Source organism: Mytilus edulis, chromosome 1 (assembly GCF_963676685.1).
Source record: "Mytilus edulis chromosome 1, xbMytEdul2.2, whole genome shotgun sequence".
NCBI classification, from domain to species: domain Eukaryota; kingdom Metazoa; phylum Mollusca; class Bivalvia; order Mytilida; family Mytilidae; genus Mytilus; species Mytilus edulis.
Genome location: NC_092344.1, coordinates 102,628,721 through 102,646,630, shown reverse-complemented (window position 1 = coordinate 102,646,630; position 17,910 = coordinate 102,628,721). Strand labels below are relative to the sequence as shown.

Below are 17,910 nucleotides of genomic sequence, written 5' to 3'. Positions count from 1 at the left end.
TGTAATTTTATAGAAGGAAAAAAAGACTCCCTTAACAAAACTTTGTTTAACAAGCTTTGTACTGTAAGCACATGTTGCCCTTTAATAATTTGTTTCAATTTCCAAGTTTATTGTCAAGGGTTTTTCAACATGTTCTGGACAATGAAATTGTTTTATGGTAGTTAGTCATAATATGTGTAAATTGTAAGCCATAATCCATAAAAATAAATAAATTGAAGAGCTAAAATTTACATGTACATATACAATGTAAGGTTCATGGTCAGCATATTTGTAATCCAGCTTTGCTTAAGTACATGTTGTAAACATATAAAATGAAATAACCTATTAAATTCAATGAGCACCATTTTAAAAGTCAACAGGTTATGTGTTTATAGAATGTCTGTTGTACAGTTATTACATTTAGACAGTATCTTGGGGGGAAAAACAAAAAGTATATTGGTTCTTAAAGTTATATATACATGTAATAAGGCTAATAAAATTGATATAATCATGTAAAAAGGAACAAAAAATACAAGTCTACTAGTACAGAGACGATGGACTGAGGTTTATAAGTTTAATAAATAATAACTATAACTAGGATACCATGAAATTCCTAAAGTAAAAGTAACAGTCTGTATCATGTTTTTAGTAAAAGAATCTGCAGACTCACCATTTTCATTGCTTGTGTCAATGCCAACATTGTGAAGAAAAATGCCTTAATTTATCATTTACATTTTTTTGTAAGCCTTCACAACAAAATAAAATAAGAAGATGAAAGCAAGTTACTTTTAAAAAATTAATTCTCAACTATTGAACATGATGAAATGAAGATAACTGGACTCAGCTGGCTGCTGGTAACTTTTGCTGCATCTTTTTAATCACCAGTACTAGTTTAGAAAATGTTTCATGGACTTGCCTTAGTGAGAACTCTGTCAGTACATGAAGACTTAAATACTCAAATACTTTGTCAACAGTTGGATGGCAAACGCCTGAATCTGACAGATATGCAATGATTAATGAAATGCTGATTAACTGACTTCAGAGATCCAATCTTATTTCTTGGCCTGTACCAAGGAAATAGGTTTATCTTAAACCATTTAAGCAACTATTAACAGTGATGTTTGAATGGTCTAAGCACTTTGTTAAACCCCTACAGACCTAAAAATTTAAAGACCTTAAAAAGTTTGAAAGATTGATGACTTATCTACATGTATGCAGTTGCTAATCACATGTGAATTTATCAAAATAATTGGCATTGATATCAACTTGAAAAACCATATAATCATGATAGTACATTTATACTTAAGTTAGCACAAAATTAAATGCCAAATGTTTTAAATATAAATGGAACACATATATAACTAAGTTAAAAATAGTTTTAAGGATTAACCAGAGCATAAACATGATAAACTGAATAGTTTATAATATTATTAAAATGTGAAGTTTTGATTCAATCATAAAGGTATTAAAATAAATGTTAGTCATTACCAAAAACAGATGTCATTTGCCAAGACTGCAGGCTTTGGGTATATAGTGTACCTAAATTTCAAGACTGTCAATTGCAACTTATGGCATTTTCTTTGCATTATCACTTGTTATCTTGACATACATTCTGATTAAATAAATGTCTAAACTAGCAAGTGGTCATGGTGGTAAAGCTTCTTTTCTGTTTAAATTTTTATATTTTAAATGTATTGGACTTTATTTTGTGAAATTATTGAGTTTTCTCCTACAAATGTAATCTAAGTTAATTAGATTTTACTACCCTTAAAAGCTGCTTTCTGTCTGATAACTTGATATTATTCAGATTTGTTGTTCTTTTAAAAAATGTATGTTATGAACATCATTGGGGATGAGGTGAACCATTTACTCACAGCACATCTAATCATCGTAAAGACTCTCTAACATTTCATACATGTATATAAGAAGTGGTTAACATTGTAACCATTACATGTACATGTAAATGTATGACATGTATACAGTCTAAGGATAAAAGTGAGTCCTATCATTTCAACTAAAATCAATATTTTTCAAAAAAATACCACCCAGTAACTACATGACTGATTTATATCAAATAAATACCATAAGATGTAGAAATGTTTAAAGTTTTATTGTTTATTTGGCCATGATATTATTCATGCTTATTTTAATTTTCTGATGTGGTGAACACAAAGAAAAAAAATCTTGAAAAGTTTGCAATGTATTCTAACCAAATTAAAATCCTAAAATTTTGCATTAGTGTTGAACCCATCAGATAATGAAAACAAATCTCACAAAATTTATGGCCAAATAAATTACAAAATTCGTAAGGGTTCCCCGGAACCCAGTGTCTCGCCTACTTTTGCTGTTAATTGCAGACTCAACAAAAATTGGGAAAAACATAAATAAAAATTTCCCTCTTGATACTGTCTTTTGATTGAAAGAAGCTTCCAAGTTTGCTAAAAATCCAGGATAGTTTATGAATCTAATAAATGTTTTATATAAACTTTAACTGCAGACTGTATGTAATGTTAACTGGAAGAAAAACTAAGTCCATTTATAAGTAAAATACGGAAAAGTGGAAATTTATTTTTACAAAATTTTCTTCTTGATACTATCTTATGATCATAAACAAGCTTCTGTCCAAGTTTGGTATAAATCAAGGATAGTTTATGAAAGTTATTACAATTTTAAAAACTTTAACCACAGAGTGAATGTAATGTTTCCTCGCAGAAAAACTAAGTCCATTTATAAGAAAAATACGGAAAAAATGGAATTTTATTTTTACAAAATTAACCTCCGGATACTTTCTTATGATCATAAACAAGCTTCTGTCCAAGTTTGGTAGAAATCCAGTATAGTTTAAGAAAGTTATTAAAATTTCAAAAACTTTAACCACAGAGTGAATATTTGTGGACGCCAACCAGTGGCGGATTCAGAAATTTTCATAAGTGGGGGCCCACTGACTGACCTAAGAGGGGGCCTGCTCCAGTCATGCTTCAGTGATTCCCTATATAAGCAACCAAATTTTTTCCCAAAAAGTGGGGGCCTGGGCCCCCACCCAACAGTAAATCCGCCTCTGCCAACGACGACGCCGACGAAGGAATGTAGGATCGCTTAGTCTCGCTTTTTCGACTAAAGTCGAAGGCTCGACAATAAAACTAGGAACTTCAGACATTTCTGCATCTTACATGTATATATATAGTATCTATTTTATAAAAATCACTCACAAAGTTATCTGGTAATAATTAGTTGAAATGATGGGACTTTTTATGATTGACTTTTGTCCTATGACTGTATGTTGTTTGATTGAATAAGTTGTCATGTTATAGCCAATGAAAATTATGTTAATTATCATAATTACTATTTCAGACTAGGAAGATTAATAGGTACTTATCCATGGAGGGTTATGTTAATCTCCACAATTGTGACAGGAATTATTTGTATAGCTGCTCCATTTACCTTTACTGAGTCTGCAGATGGAGATGACACACTCTGGGTTCCTGTCAATGCTAAAGTTCTGGATTATAAATCATGGGTAGAATCAGTATTTCCATCAACCGTTAGATTTGGTACCATGATATTTGTTAGTGACAATGTACTGACACCTACAGTACTATCTGCAGTAAGTTTATTTAAGTAGTACGTTTGTGCCTGTCTTTTCTCAGCCTACTTATATTGTTTGCAGATTTCAATCTTAATAACAATGCTTGAGCAAACATTTATACAAACAAAGCAAGCAATACATTCAAACTCTTACTCTGTATGCATTAGAAAGTTGACTGTAATGCTATATTAACTCATTTAATTTAGTATGTTTAGTTTGAACAAAAACATTATTAATGATGATGTAGGATGTATATAGTACATGTACCTTCTAAACTTAAAGTATTATTTAATTACAGATGTGGACTATATACAATAGCAGTATAAGCTTGACGACAGGAGCAAACAACTTTTCAACACTCTGTATACAGTAAGTTGTGCATGTTTTTTTATTATGATAATTTGCAATATAAATTTGTTACTATAAATTCATATGTTGAAGGAACAGGTTAACTTTAATTTCGGGCATGATCCACTTTTTAGTTAAATCTGACTCTATTTTTTGCTCAACAATGTTATATATTAGATTTGCTGGAATTTTGTTTTTATTCAAGTGCTTCTAAATTGGTAGTGGAAACAAACAGAATCCGGTTTCATTTGTGTCAGCTCCAAAAATGAACTACAGCTGTATATAAAACAATTATATTTGTATGTTATTCATTCAATGTTTGTAATAACTGGATTTCCAAAGGAATGTAACCGTTTAAAATTGAAATGATTTTAAAGACTCAAAACAATAAACTTCTCAGTTTAAAGTTATACTAAATTACAAGTGATTCAGGATCTGTTTACGGGATTGGTTTTGTTTATCAAATGACAGGACATCATCTTATTTTTATCTCACCTGGTCTGACCAAGTGCTACTACTTTGAAACCGATCCATCATCCAAAATCATTATTTGGGACTTTGGGTAACTGATATGATTTTATCTATTTTTGCATGGTTTCCAAAACCAAAGTAGCTATACATGTATAGAGTCAGGTGAGTGACACATGCTCTTCAGAGCCTTTCATTAATTTTATTGCCTGTGAAAGTGTGTTACTATAACCGACAATAGTTTCACTCTTTTCATTGTGCATGAAATCATTTAACATTTTACAAGTGTCTTATCATGTAAAGACAATTTCATGCAGGCGTTTTACATAGTAAATATAGCACATGTTTGACAAGTGAAAAATTACTTGTTTTCATGGTGATTTTATAAGTTATATGGTTCGTTACTGACCCCTACGGATCCATAGAGTATTAGTAAAATCCATAGGGGTCAGTAGTTAACGGTATAACGAATTTATAGCACGCTAGATTTTTTCTGCTGTGTTTTGTTGAAAAATAAACAATGAAACACAACAACATTAATAGATGACGTCGCCATTAATGCGTCATGAACCCCCTATGAAATTTACTAACCCCCTACGGTCTCATAGGGGGTCACCATGTGATGGCGTTAAACCAATCAAAATGGCGTTAAACCAATCAAAACATGATAATTAACCTGCAGTGCGATAAGGTCTAATATACTGTCACATACATTTTTTAATGATGACTTTTATTCTTTTATGTATTATTCAGATCAGGGTCAAACTGTTTGGTGAACAGTATCTTAGAGTTGTGGAGTTATGATGAGACAACCATATTAGCTGCATCTCAAGCTGACATTAAAACAAAAATTAATACTGCAACTACCAGGTAATATTTAATAACTATTTAAAAGATTTTAATATTTCTTTCTCTCATGAAGTTTTGAATATTTGACATAACAAATATATCCCATGTTTGCTTATCATGATTGAAAGAATTTTTACATAATGTTTTGTGGCTTGAAACCCAAATCCCTTTTGATAAAAAGAAAAAAAAAACAAGGTTTTCCTTATTGATAAATAAGCTACTTTAATGATAACTGAATAATACTTCTTTTTAATCTCATAAAATTGCCAAACCATAACAACCATTGTAAAATAAAATTGCTTTTTTTTAAATTTACCCCCCTCTTGTTAAGCTGTTGATTTATTTTGACATATGTTTTGTGTTTTCAGTCCAATGTATTTCAACAGCTATGATGTGACAACAGTACTTGGTGGTAAGGTGTATGATGGGAGTGGTCACATAGACTCTGCAACAGCTACAAAGATGACTTGGTTCATTCAGGGAGATGATGCTGTATGTTAACTAACAGGACTTACTGACCATATTTCCATCATATTATTTTTTCACACATGATCAATGCTTAAATCATTTAAGTAGCAAGAACTCATTTTTACAGCTGAAGTAAATTTCAAGTGGAATATGTATATAAATTTTATCTCAATACTGTACTGATTACAATATTCATATACACTAAATAATTCAATTCTAAAAAAAATAATGCAATACTATATAACCTTTTTAATGCAACAATGCTTATTGTAACACTTTGACATAAACATGATGAATATTTCAAACAGGTGAAGGATCAAGCAGAAGCCTGGGAGCAACAACTTATTGATTTAGGACAAAAAGAACATTCCGGCATCAGTACTACATATGTGTTTGCTATAAGAAGGTTAGTGTCTAGATAAAGCTAAGTTTACAACCACAGAAAAGTAAAAAGAAAATTTATTGGGGTACATTATTGTTATCATTTTATATTGCCTTGTTTTTATACATTTTTACTCATCCTGAACATGCATGAAATATTTGCCACTGGATGTTAAGCAACCAACATTTTTTTATAATCTCTAGTAATGAGAGCTACCGGTATATTGTAATGGCCTTGATCATTTTGTCCATGTGTTGGGCCACCAAATATTTCAGGTACAATTTTCTCAGGAACTGCTGAATAGAATGACTTCATATTTGATTTATCCAAATCATTCAATGGGATTTGATTAATTTGTCCAGATTTTGGACACACATTGTTATTTCATGACCAAAGTAAAAAAATGCAAGGTGTATTGACACTAAATTGTATAACCATCAATCAAAGGTTGCTTAAGATCACTTTTATCACTAACTTATTCATGTCAGAGAAAAGAAATTGTTAAAAAAAAACTTCAATTTGGCAGAAAGAAAAAACAAATTTGGCTAAAAAATGTGGGTAAAAAAAAAAAAAAAAAAAAAACCAGTTATTTTAAATGATACACTAATTCAGTGATAAAGTGGTTGGTGCCACTGAAAGAGACAATGGTCATGATGGTGGTTGATGTGCAGAATTTTTTGTATTTTAAAGCTTTAGTGATGAAGTGCCAATTTAGGAGACAATACTTTCATGTTTTTTCTGTCTTTTTCAGTTTCAGTGATGAAGCTGGGGGTGCCATTAGAGGAGACATTGCTTTTCTGTCAGCAGGATATGTTATTGTTATTGTGTATATTACCATAATGTTGGGTAAATTCAACTGTCTTGAACAAAGGGTAAGAAAAAAATATTAATTTATATCAGTATTCAAGTAATCTTATTTTTGTAAAAACTTTAAAGCATTAATTGGGAAGGACATTTAAATTCATGTATAAAAGTGCTATGTCAATAACTACTTATAAGTGAAACCTGTCTAAACTTCAAACTTATTTGGATGTCCATCACAGTTTGTCAAAATTTCAGATACTTTCATCATGAAATGTTATTTTAATTTTGAGCATACATCTTATTGCAGATTTTTCATGTTCTTTACAGAGAAAAAGACAGCAATTCTTATTTCTTACTGAGAATATTTTGCAAAATAAATCATTTATATGTTAAACAATGTCAGAGGTATATTTTACATAGATATAAACATACAGCATAACTAAGTTAATAGTTCTTTGAATCTAGTCAGTTTTGATTTTATATTTTATGAAGAGCTATTTAAAAATATGTTCTGTGTTAAAATAATCCTGCTACTTCTGTCATAGAATATGATGACATGATATGTAGCTCTCTTCTTTAGGGACACCAGGTAATCTTTTGAATATTGTATTACGTTTATTATGTTTACAGTTTGGTCTTGCTATAGCTGGTGTGGTTGTTGTTGGTATGTCTATTGGAATCTGTTTTAGTCTGGCCTCATTATGTGGATTTGAGTATGGACCATTACATTCAGTTTTACCATTCCTTTTATTAGGTAAGTTTAGCTATAGACTGCCTTATGTTTTGTCTTCAACGTGCAGTTCTAAAACCAGATGTGCTTAATATATATGTATTTTTATCTATAGTGTATATTAAACAAAAAATCCTTACTTTTATGACAATATTTTATACTTCAATTCAAAGGTATTGAAAAAAATTGTTCCATTTACACAGAAGACAACTTTAACAAAATCCACAACCTAAAACAGGCACATGAAAAAAAATCTGTAAATCAATGAAAAGCTGGAAAATGCTGTAATAGTTTAAACACATCCAAGATTATGATACCATAATGAATAAGTACAAGAAAATTATTTCTCAATTGCATTAATTATATAACCAGTTTATAATTTCAACAAATAATTCACATTTATCTTTTTTCATTGTTAGGTATTGGTGTTGATGACATGTTTGTGATAGTTGGAGCATTGAAAAATCTATCTGATGAACAACAAAAGTTACCCCTGAATGAGAGAATTGGTAAAGCTCTTAGACATTCTGGTGCTTCTATAACAGTAACATCACTGACTGATATCATGGCTTTCTTCATTGGAGCTACTACAGTAAGTGTTACAAGTAAAGGAGTAGGAAAGTCTAGATTTGGTCCTGAAAACTTGTGTTATCAGTATTTCATATATAAAAACCAACATTTACAATCTATATTTATTCGTATTTAGACAAACAAGACATGATTTTGTTTACAGTGTTGACAACTTCAAAGATAGAACATGCGTTTTTGAATTGTTTTACATTGTCATATCGGGGCCTTTTATAGCTGACTATGCGGTATGGGCTTTGCTCATTGTTGAAGGCCGTACCGTGACCTATAATTGTTAATGTCTGTGTCATTTTGGTCTCTTGTGGATAGTTCGTCTCATTGACAATCATACCACATCTTCTTTTTTATGTTTAGCATTTTTTCCTTTTTAATGCTTTAGAAGGTCTATTTCATTCTGTATAAAAAAATAAGCAACAACCTTACAAATAAAATGAATGTCATAATAAAATTGTATATGGATAAGACACGTCTGAACAAAGAAGTATGGTGAACAATGCATGAAGGTAATTTCTTTTGAAGCTTTAAAACAATAATTCAGGAAAAAAATGACTCCATTGTTGTAATGGGTCATAACTGACATCATGGCTTTGTAAACAAAACTGTTACAACAATGTCCTTGATAGTACATTACAATAACTCAATGACAAAATACAATCTGACCAGAGGTTGGAGAAAAATATTTGTCCTGATTACTATATTACATCTACATATTAAAAGGTATAACAAAAATACCAGACTTCATGTAAATTTCAAAAGGTGGAAATTCATAAAAACTGATCAAATAAAACTTCAGACTTTATCAACCTACGGAATGAATGGAAAACAACTGTCATGTTCCTGACTTGGTACAGGCACCTTTCATCTTTGGAGGTGCTACAATAAGTCTAAAAAGTAAATTTAGTGTTGAACATTATGAAGCATCACTTTCAACTTTTTGCAGAAAGAGGCCACATGACAAATGCAAATTACTTTTTTGAAGTGTAAATTTATTCAAGATTAATTGTCATTGGTTTATGTTAGTTTTGTAATTATAATTATCTATTTCAGTTATTACCTGCCCTGAGGTCTTTTTGTATCTTTGCTGCATTTGGAATAATAGCACTCTATGGTTTGTCAACAACATTCTTTGTATCTGCCATGGCAGTGGATGTTAAAAGGGCTGCAGCTAGATTGAATGCTTGTTGTTGTTTTTACAAACACAAACCAGAATATAAACCCAACAACTGTAGCCAGAAGGAATACCTGCCAGCATTTATACTTAAGTTTTATGCTCCAAATCTCCTGAAGTTTCCAGTGAAGGTATGGCATTTAAATAAAAACTATATCAAACTACTTTTATGCCCCAATTATTGGCATTATGTTTTCTGGTCTGTGCGTCAGTTCTTCTGTTCATTCGTCCATTAGTTTGTAATTCTTTGTTCAGTAAGCTGTTCCTATTGCCATACTAGTGGATTCATTTTATGTTTGATCTTCTTCAACTTTAGATGAAGGTTGCCTCTGATTTAGATTTGGATCAAACAGAAAAATTAGAAATAAGGGACAGTCTTGTAGGGACTTGTTAAATTATCCGATATAACTTCTTGTAGCTTTAATTAAGCATTCATTTTCCATCGGATCAACTTCAAATTTGTATTCCTGGTAATCATAAACCTCAGATGAGTCTGTTCATCAAAAAATCTTTTCATTTGGGAAAAAATTCCCATATAATTTATGCATGGTGTTTGAGTATGTGAGCTTTCTTCTTTATATTCAGTTAAAGGTCATTAAAAATTATTTAAAAACTATTACTGTGAAAGTAAAAGTACTTTTATTCGTGGGTAACCAATTTTCGTCGTTTTCAAGGATGACTTCATCCACGAATTGAAGTGTGCAATGAAATAAATCAACGGTCAAGACACAGAAAGATCCCCATGTAGGTTTGACTACTGGTATCATCTAGATAATATATTGAATATTGCCAAATCTGAGAATACTATAAAAGTAGTCTCAGGGCAAACACACTATGCTGCAGGCAGGATTATACCAATTTAATCTTTAAAACTTAAACTGTACAACTTTTGATATTTTAATTCTCATATATGATAAATTGTTCATTTCATATCCTCATAATTCTCGTACATATGGGAAATAATAATTTCATGCTGGACTTCCTCATGTAACATTTCAAGATAAGATGCGTTTATAGCATATGTTCATTTTCCTTAGGTTACATGTTTATGGCCTAATTAACACCTTTGATAGTTTTTAATCTGTTGATCACTCCAGTTAATTAGTGTGATCACTACGATGTACACTTTACACAGGTCAATGTTTACTTTGCAATTTCCTTCAATCCAGACAATTTGTAACCTTCGTTTTTAATGGTTTTAAATTTTTTTTTAAGAAAACTAAAATCCACGAATTAAAAAACTCACAAACATGTAAATGTTGCTCAAACTACGAAAAATTGATACCCACGAATCAAAGTACTTTACAGTATTGAATTAATCTGTTGACATGGTAAAGTTTTTCATATACATTTTGTAAATCCCTACAGCATGAACAGAGATGTAGAGTAAAAGAAGAAACAATGACACCTTCCATTAAAATCTCCTTTTCAGATAGTAGTCCTGGTACTTACTGCTGGATTGTTTGGTTTGACTATTTGGGGAACTGTTAATTTAGAACAGAAATTTGAAGAGAAATGGTTCCTTCCATCTGATTCTTATGCCTATGATTACCTTACAGCATCAGACAAATACTTCAGTTCAGGACAAGAACAGGCTGGAGTTTATTGTAGTAAGTGTGTTTGAGCTAGTTGTCCATCTCAATGATATATGGCAGGGACTAGACTTGCCTCGAAAAAATTGTTGTCATAAAACAACCTTTAATAAAGTTTTTGCCAGGATCTGAAAATTTGCACCAAGTTTCCATGTATCCCTTCTCTACACACATTTATCACCTTTCTGTGCGTCTCTCTGTCAGTCCTGCAAATCTGTTTTCCACACTTTTTTCTTCATGCTTAAAGATATTGATTTGATATTTGGTATATTGTTCTATCATGACAAATTACAGATAAAATTTGAATTTTATTCCAGTCTGATTATATCGTGCATAGAAATGGTCCTTGGACTTATAAAACTCAAATAATCTGTTTTCTGCACTTTTCTTTGTCATGCTTTAAGATATCAAAATTAATTTATGCAAGAAAACATAACATTAATTGTAAAATTGTTAAAGTTGTTTTATAGCCCATACTAGTTGTCCATGACGACAACTGGTTGCTAATATACACTATATGACTAAAAATGCTTCAATAATGTTTTCCTTGTTATAAGCAAAGTCAGTTTAAGGTAGATAGGGTGTCTTCCTCCATCTTGGATTTTGAAATACTAGAAAACAAGGTCTAGATCTTTGATGAAATGTGCAAATTTTTATAGTAGTAGGTAATTCATGTGTAAGAATTTTCATTATGATATAGAAAATGCCATGTTTGATCATATTTATGATTGTATTTTACAAAAATAAGAATTCTTTTGTTTGATTCATTTTTTTCCAACTTTCTCAAATAAGGGGAGGCAACTCAAATGCAAGGGCAGATAATTCAGATAGTGTTACTTTTACAATAGAATGTGCTAGGAATTTACCCATTTTTCGTCGTATATTGCTATCACGTTGGCGTCGTCGTCGTCGTCGTCCGAATACTTTTAGTTTTCACACTCTAACTTTAGTAAAAGTGAATAGAAATCTATGAAATTTTAACACAAGGTTAATGACCATAAAAGGAAGGTTGGGATTGATTTTGGGAGTTTTGGTCCCAACATTTTAGGAATTAGGGGCCAAAAAGGGCCCAAATAAGCATTTTCTTGGTTTTCGCACTATAACTTTAGTTTAAGTTAATAGAAATCTATGAAATTTTAACACAAGGTTTATGACCACAAAAGAAAGGTTGGGATTGATTTTGGGTGTTTTGGTTCCAACAGTTTAGGAATAAGGGGCCAAAAAAGGGCCCAAATAAGCATTATTCTTGGTTTTCGCACAATAACTTTCGTATAAGTAAATAGAAATCAATGAAAATAAACACAAGGTTTATGACCACAAAAGGAAGGTTGGGATTGATTTTGGGAGTTGAGGTCCCAACAGTTTAGGAATTAGGGGCCAAAAAGGGGCCCAAATAAGCATTACTCTTGGTTTTCACACCATAACTTTAGTATAAGTAAATAGAAATCTATGAAGTTTTAAACACAAGGTTTGTGACCATAAAAGGAAGGTTGGGTTTGATTTTTGGAGTTTTGGTCCCAACTGTTTAGGAATAAGGGGCCCAAAGGGTCCAAAATTGTACTTAGATTTTTTATTATTGGTCCAAAGGGTCCAAAATTAAACTTAGTTTGATTTTAACAAAAATTGAATCCTTGGGGTTCTTTGATATGCTGAATCTAAAAATGTACTTAGATTTTTGATTATTGGCCCAGTTTTCAAGTTGGTCCAAATCGGGGTCCAAAATTAAACTTTGTTTGATTTCATCAAAAATTGAATAATTGGGGTTCTTTGATATGCCAAATCTTACTGTGTATGTAGATTCTTAATTTTTGGTCCGGTTTTCAAATTGGTCTACATTAAAGTCCAAAGGGTCCAAAATTAAACTAAGTTTGATTTTAACAAAAATTGAATTCTTGGGCTTTTTTGATATGCTGAATCTAAACATGTACTTAGATTTTTGATTATGGGCCCAGTTTTCAAGTTGGATCAAATAAGGATCCAAAATTATTATATTAAGTATTGTGCAATAGCAAGAAATTTTCAATTGCACAGTATTCAGCAATACCAAGAAATCTTCAATTGCACAGTATTGTGCAATAACAAGAAATTTTCAATTGCACAGTATTGCGCAATAGCAAGAAATCTTCAATTGCACAGTATTGTGCAATAGCAAATATTTTCAATTGCACAGTATTGCGCAATAGCAAGAAATATCTAATTGCACAATATTGTGCAATAGCAAGAAATTTTCAATTGGAGAAAAAATGGGGGGGGGGGGGGGGGGAGGGGTAAATTTTTCTCATTTCAGATTTCATAAATAAAAAGAAAATTTCTTCAAGCATTTTTTTGAGAGGATTAATATTCAACAGCAAAGTGAATTGCTCAAAGGCAAAAAAAATATTTTAAGTTCATTAGACCACATTCATTCTGTGTCAGAAACCTATGCTGTGTCCATACTTGACCAAACCATTCAGGGTTAAACCTCTGCGGTCGTATAAAGCTGCGCCCTGCGGAGCATCTGGTTACATGAAGCATGAAAACGAGTCCGGTGACCCCATTTTTTCTTTGTCTTATCTGAAAGCATAATATTGGAGCTATCTTTTCATATTTTATCTCAAAATACTATGGTGTGGTTTGCGTTTTATGGCGGAAAAATGGGTTTTCCATGCATAATCTATACAAAATCTTGACAATTTTGCACAACCTGTAGTGTGAAAATAAGTCCGGTGACCCATTCTTTTTAATAATGTTTTTAAACAAGCAGGATATGAACTACATTTTGGCAAATTATTAAAAGATTCTATGGATTATAATTCAGACACCCCATCTACCTTAATGAAGAGAATTTACAGGAAATTTCCATAAATGGATAGAATATGCATAGTGTTAGCTTGTAATGACACAGTTTAGAAAATTTTATTTTACTATAAATATACAAATTGTAAATAAATTATTTTTATTTCAGAAAATATTGATTATTTCGGCAAGAAAACAGAAATGGAATCTTTATATACACAGTTGACAGCCAGTAATTATGTTGTTAATGGAACTGTGGATAGCTGGTTCAAATCCTATACAGACTGGTTGTCAACCACATCGGATGCATCTGTTATAGCTCAGATTGATGGTAATTAACATGAAAAAAAATAGGAAGCAGTTCAATACGAAAATGAACAAGACATAAGAAAGAATTTCGCATGTTAATTCAAAAATTATGCATGTTTAGTCAAGTTTAAAATCTGGTATGCAGATGGCAAAAAATGACATGAATATATTTTTGACTCAGTAGAGACAAATGTTAAAACAAGCTTGAATGCTTCAGAATTAAATATTTACAATGAATCAAATGTCAAATTGAAGTAGAGCTAGAACTATTGTAGAATAAAATAATACAAATATTTCTGGACTTCATCATGTTGATGTTCCTTGACTGAAAAATGCTTAATATGAATGAAATTAGATATGTAGTAGAACTTAATACTTTGATGAAAATATATACATTTAGGTACTAGAAAATAAAAATAATTGCATGTACTATGAGTATTCTTGAGAGCAATTTCTCAATATCATATTTTATTTTTTGCAGCAACCACAAAATATCCTTTAGACTCAACTAAATTTTATGATTTATTGTACCAGTTTGTAACCACAGAGTCTGCAGGATTGAGGTTTTCTAGAAATCTGAAGTTTTCAAATACTTCATCAGTCTTGGGACTTACTGTAAGTACAGCTATCTTTTGTAATTAAAACAGTTAACGTGAGGGTACCCAAATTGCACCTATTTTGACAGTTTTTTAACCTACGTTTATTAATGTTCCAGAGAAATGATTTCATTATGTGTTTATTTTGTAGATGTATCATTATTTACGATATGGTTTTACCAATTTAATTTTGAATCCATATGGAATCATAGAAAAATTGGTCTGAACTGATCTCCAAACCATCAATGATTCTGTAATGAGGAGTACCCAAATTGCATCCATGCTTAAATTCGCATCATCAAAAATCAAATAACAGAGCTTCTGTTTAATTTCTTCAAATATTTTTAACAATTGGACATTTGTCCATGCTTACTTTTCATTTTTTAAGAAATGGATACTTGTAACATATTGTATTTGCTGATTTTAAAAAGATGATGTTTTGATGGGGTTGCATGGCGACGTTTCCGTACATTTTGCTTTTTCAGTAAACACTTCATCTGTTGATAAATATTGTGAACGTTTTGTGTATATCCAAATATGTTAACCTATGTTGAAAGACGTGCTTAGTATCAAATCATAAAAAGACAAATTGTTCAGTCTCTAGAAAATCTTGTAAGATTTCCGCTGCTACTTTTGCTAAATAGGTGCAATTTGGGTACCGTTTCATTATGTTTCAAATCAAATTTTATGATAGTATAAAATCACAGAATAGCAATTTCTTAACAAATATGTCCATATTAATATTTTGTCTGAATATGTAGCAGTAACAATTGATAGGTTTTGCACATTGCCTTGGATGGAATCGGGTAATTTTACAACAATCAGGCAAACACTTAAGTAGAGTTGAAGTAAATTGTAATAACTAAATGCATGTTAATTTTTCAGGGATCTAAAATATCATTTTACCATCCCAGTGTTAAAGATACAGTGGAAGGATTCAATGTTTTAGATGGAATACAGAGTTTAGTAGCAGGGGTAGCTGGTAGTGACTGTTTTCCTTACAGTCAAATACATCTTACATGGGAAAGTAATAAGGTAAAGAAAATTTCTGAAATCTACTTCAGTTTACTCTCCTGTTTTCTACAGTCATAACCCCTTTTTAGTTAATGTTTATTTGCAAGAAACCTAGTTTATTCTTGTTTTTTAATTAGAACCCTTTGGTCTACCATCCTAAATCCCTACATCTAAATTGCAGATGTGATAACATGATTTTTTTGTACCTTGAGCCAAATATGAGTATGATTTAAGTGCATGAATCCTAAACCTTGCACAGGTCTTTGGTCCTACATGTACATGATAGAATTTGATAACTACAAATATGTGACTACGAAGAAACCTGAAAAATCCTAATGACAGCCTTTAATGAGCATGATGTTGACATCAAAGGTTTTTATTTTACACACAAAGACAACATTTTGCAATTTGACATATGATGAATGGGAGTTTTTAACAAACTTGCCTTGCTATACAGTCTTGCATAAATGAACTGACTGTTATAATTTCTTTTTATCATAAAATTAAACAAGTTGGACACAATCATTTCAATTTACGACAGAAGTTAAATAGTATAAAAGATTGAGTTAGTATTTTGAACATCTGTATGTGTGAATTTGTTATTGTCTTTTTAGGTTATACGACAGGAATTGTACCGTAACATTGCTCTGGCTGCAGTTTGTGTGTTTATCATCTGTCTGGTCCTCATAGCAAACATATGGACTAGTTTGATGGTGTTTTCCTGTGTTGCATTAACTTTTGTAAGTTTATTTCAGAATTTCTACATTATTTTTATCACAGTTATTTCAAACAGTTTATGGTACATGTATCACAATTAAAATCTTCAATCTTTAATGTAACACTAATAAATTGTACAAACATTTTTTTTTTTGATAAAGTGTACCTGCCAGATTTGGCCATTTTGTTCTACTCAGATTGGCCTTTTTAACATATGGAATTAATATACAATTCAAATATAACTTGGTTTATATAAAATATGATTTATTATAAAATAATTTATAGTAGTAAGGATATTCACACAAATATTAGTAACCTAGGATTCACAATATTGTTTATATGACTATCAAATGGTATGCAATTTATCTAAAATATTATGTTTTCTTCAAATAACATGATTTAAAGTTTTTTTTAAAGTTTATTTAGGTTTGTACTGCACAGCATATCAATTGTGTTAGCTGTTAACCAATTAATTATCTGTTTTAGGTTAATGTTGGAGGTTTTATGCATTTCTGGGGTCTGACTATAGATGTTGTCACATGTGTACAGTTGATCCTTGCCATTGGTTTAGCTGTTGATTATTCAGCACATATAGGTCATTGTTTTATGACTTTTCAAGGAGGCAGAAATGGTATGTACATTTAAGACAAATAATGAGCAAAATAAAGATGTTTTATAATTCCACAAATATTAGTTAGATAGGTTTTTGCAAGAATAAAAACTTGCATTTAAAAAATGTTCATACCATTATTTGTATGCCTTCCTGTAATGTGAATGATAAATGTTGTATTTTTGTCTACTGTTACAGAATTGCAATCATAAATGGGCACAAAAAATTCTAGTAATTATCTGAAATTTGGAAATCTTAAACTCAGTCTAGGGTATAACTAAAGTGTAAAATTTAGACAGTAGAAAAAATGATTGCATTTGAACAGAGTTGATTGTTTGATTGACTAACAATACTTTCTATGAATATGTTTAATTATTGCTAGTTACTCTATCAGGTATATTATGTACCGGTAGATGAAGTTTTCATTTTCTAGAAGATTATGGGTGTAACCCTTAAATCATGCTTTCATGAATCTTGAGTTAAATTTCCTTCTGCACTACTTCACTGATAAGGTGATTATCTTAGAACTTTGTGATGTTCACTTTCATATATATATATATATATATATATATATGTACTTGCAGTTATATACAATAGTCCATCAAATTTCTGTATTTATGCTGTTGTATTATTTTATAGAAAGAGTAAAAGCTACATTAGTAGAAATAGGAGGACCAGTTATCAGTGGTGGTTTCAGTACATTCCTTGCCTTTGTTTTGTTGGCAGTCAGTAAAAGCTATGTTTTTACTACATTCTTTAAGGTAAACTATATTTAGTCTAAAAAGTTACCATCAAGTCTTATAAAAAGAGAGCTATACAACTATGAGACTGCAACTTAATAAGCTTAACACATCTTGAGGCTTGCTTTATATGTTACTAATGGATATATATTAAAAGGGAACATACACTCTTGCTAAAATGTTGTCT

General features: G+C 30.9%; 2 protein-coding genes across 5 annotated transcripts in view; one reads left to right on the top strand and one right to left on the bottom strand.

Annotated features, from left to right (window-relative positions):
- LOC139516491 (uncharacterized) overlaps nt 1–17,910 on the bottom strand; it is a 735,418-nt gene that overhangs the window by 337,678 nt on the left and 379,830 nt on the right. The window lies entirely within an intron of this gene.
- Nucleotides 1–17,910, top strand: part of LOC139498579 (patched domain-containing protein 3-like) — a 36,401-nt gene that overhangs the window by 5,666 nt on the left and 12,825 nt on the right. For all 4 annotated transcript variants that reach the window (XM_071287031.1, XM_071287041.1, XM_071287057.1 and 1 more), the window contains 16 exons: nt 3,331–3,583; nt 3,864–3,934; nt 5,135–5,251; nt 5,599–5,722; nt 6,007–6,104; nt 6,832–6,952; nt 7,515–7,638; nt 8,034–8,206; nt 9,250–9,501; nt 10,803–10,980; nt 13,907–14,068; nt 14,528–14,661; nt 15,528–15,677; nt 16,271–16,396; nt 16,860–17,004; nt 17,623–17,744. In XM_071287031.1, coding sequence (XP_071143132.1) covers nt 3,331–3,583; nt 3,864–3,934; nt 5,135–5,251; nt 5,599–5,722; nt 6,007–6,104; nt 6,832–6,952; nt 7,515–7,638; nt 8,034–8,206; nt 9,250–9,501; nt 10,803–10,980; nt 13,907–14,068; nt 14,528–14,661; nt 15,528–15,677; nt 16,271–16,396; nt 16,860–17,004; nt 17,623–17,744 — 2,350 coding nt within the window. The remainder of the gene's footprint in view (nt 1–3,330; nt 3,584–3,863; nt 3,935–5,134; nt 5,252–5,598; nt 5,723–6,006; nt 6,105–6,831; nt 6,953–7,514; nt 7,639–8,033; nt 8,207–9,249; nt 9,502–10,802; nt 10,981–13,906; nt 14,069–14,527; nt 14,662–15,527; nt 15,678–16,270; nt 16,397–16,859; nt 17,005–17,622; nt 17,745–17,910) is intronic.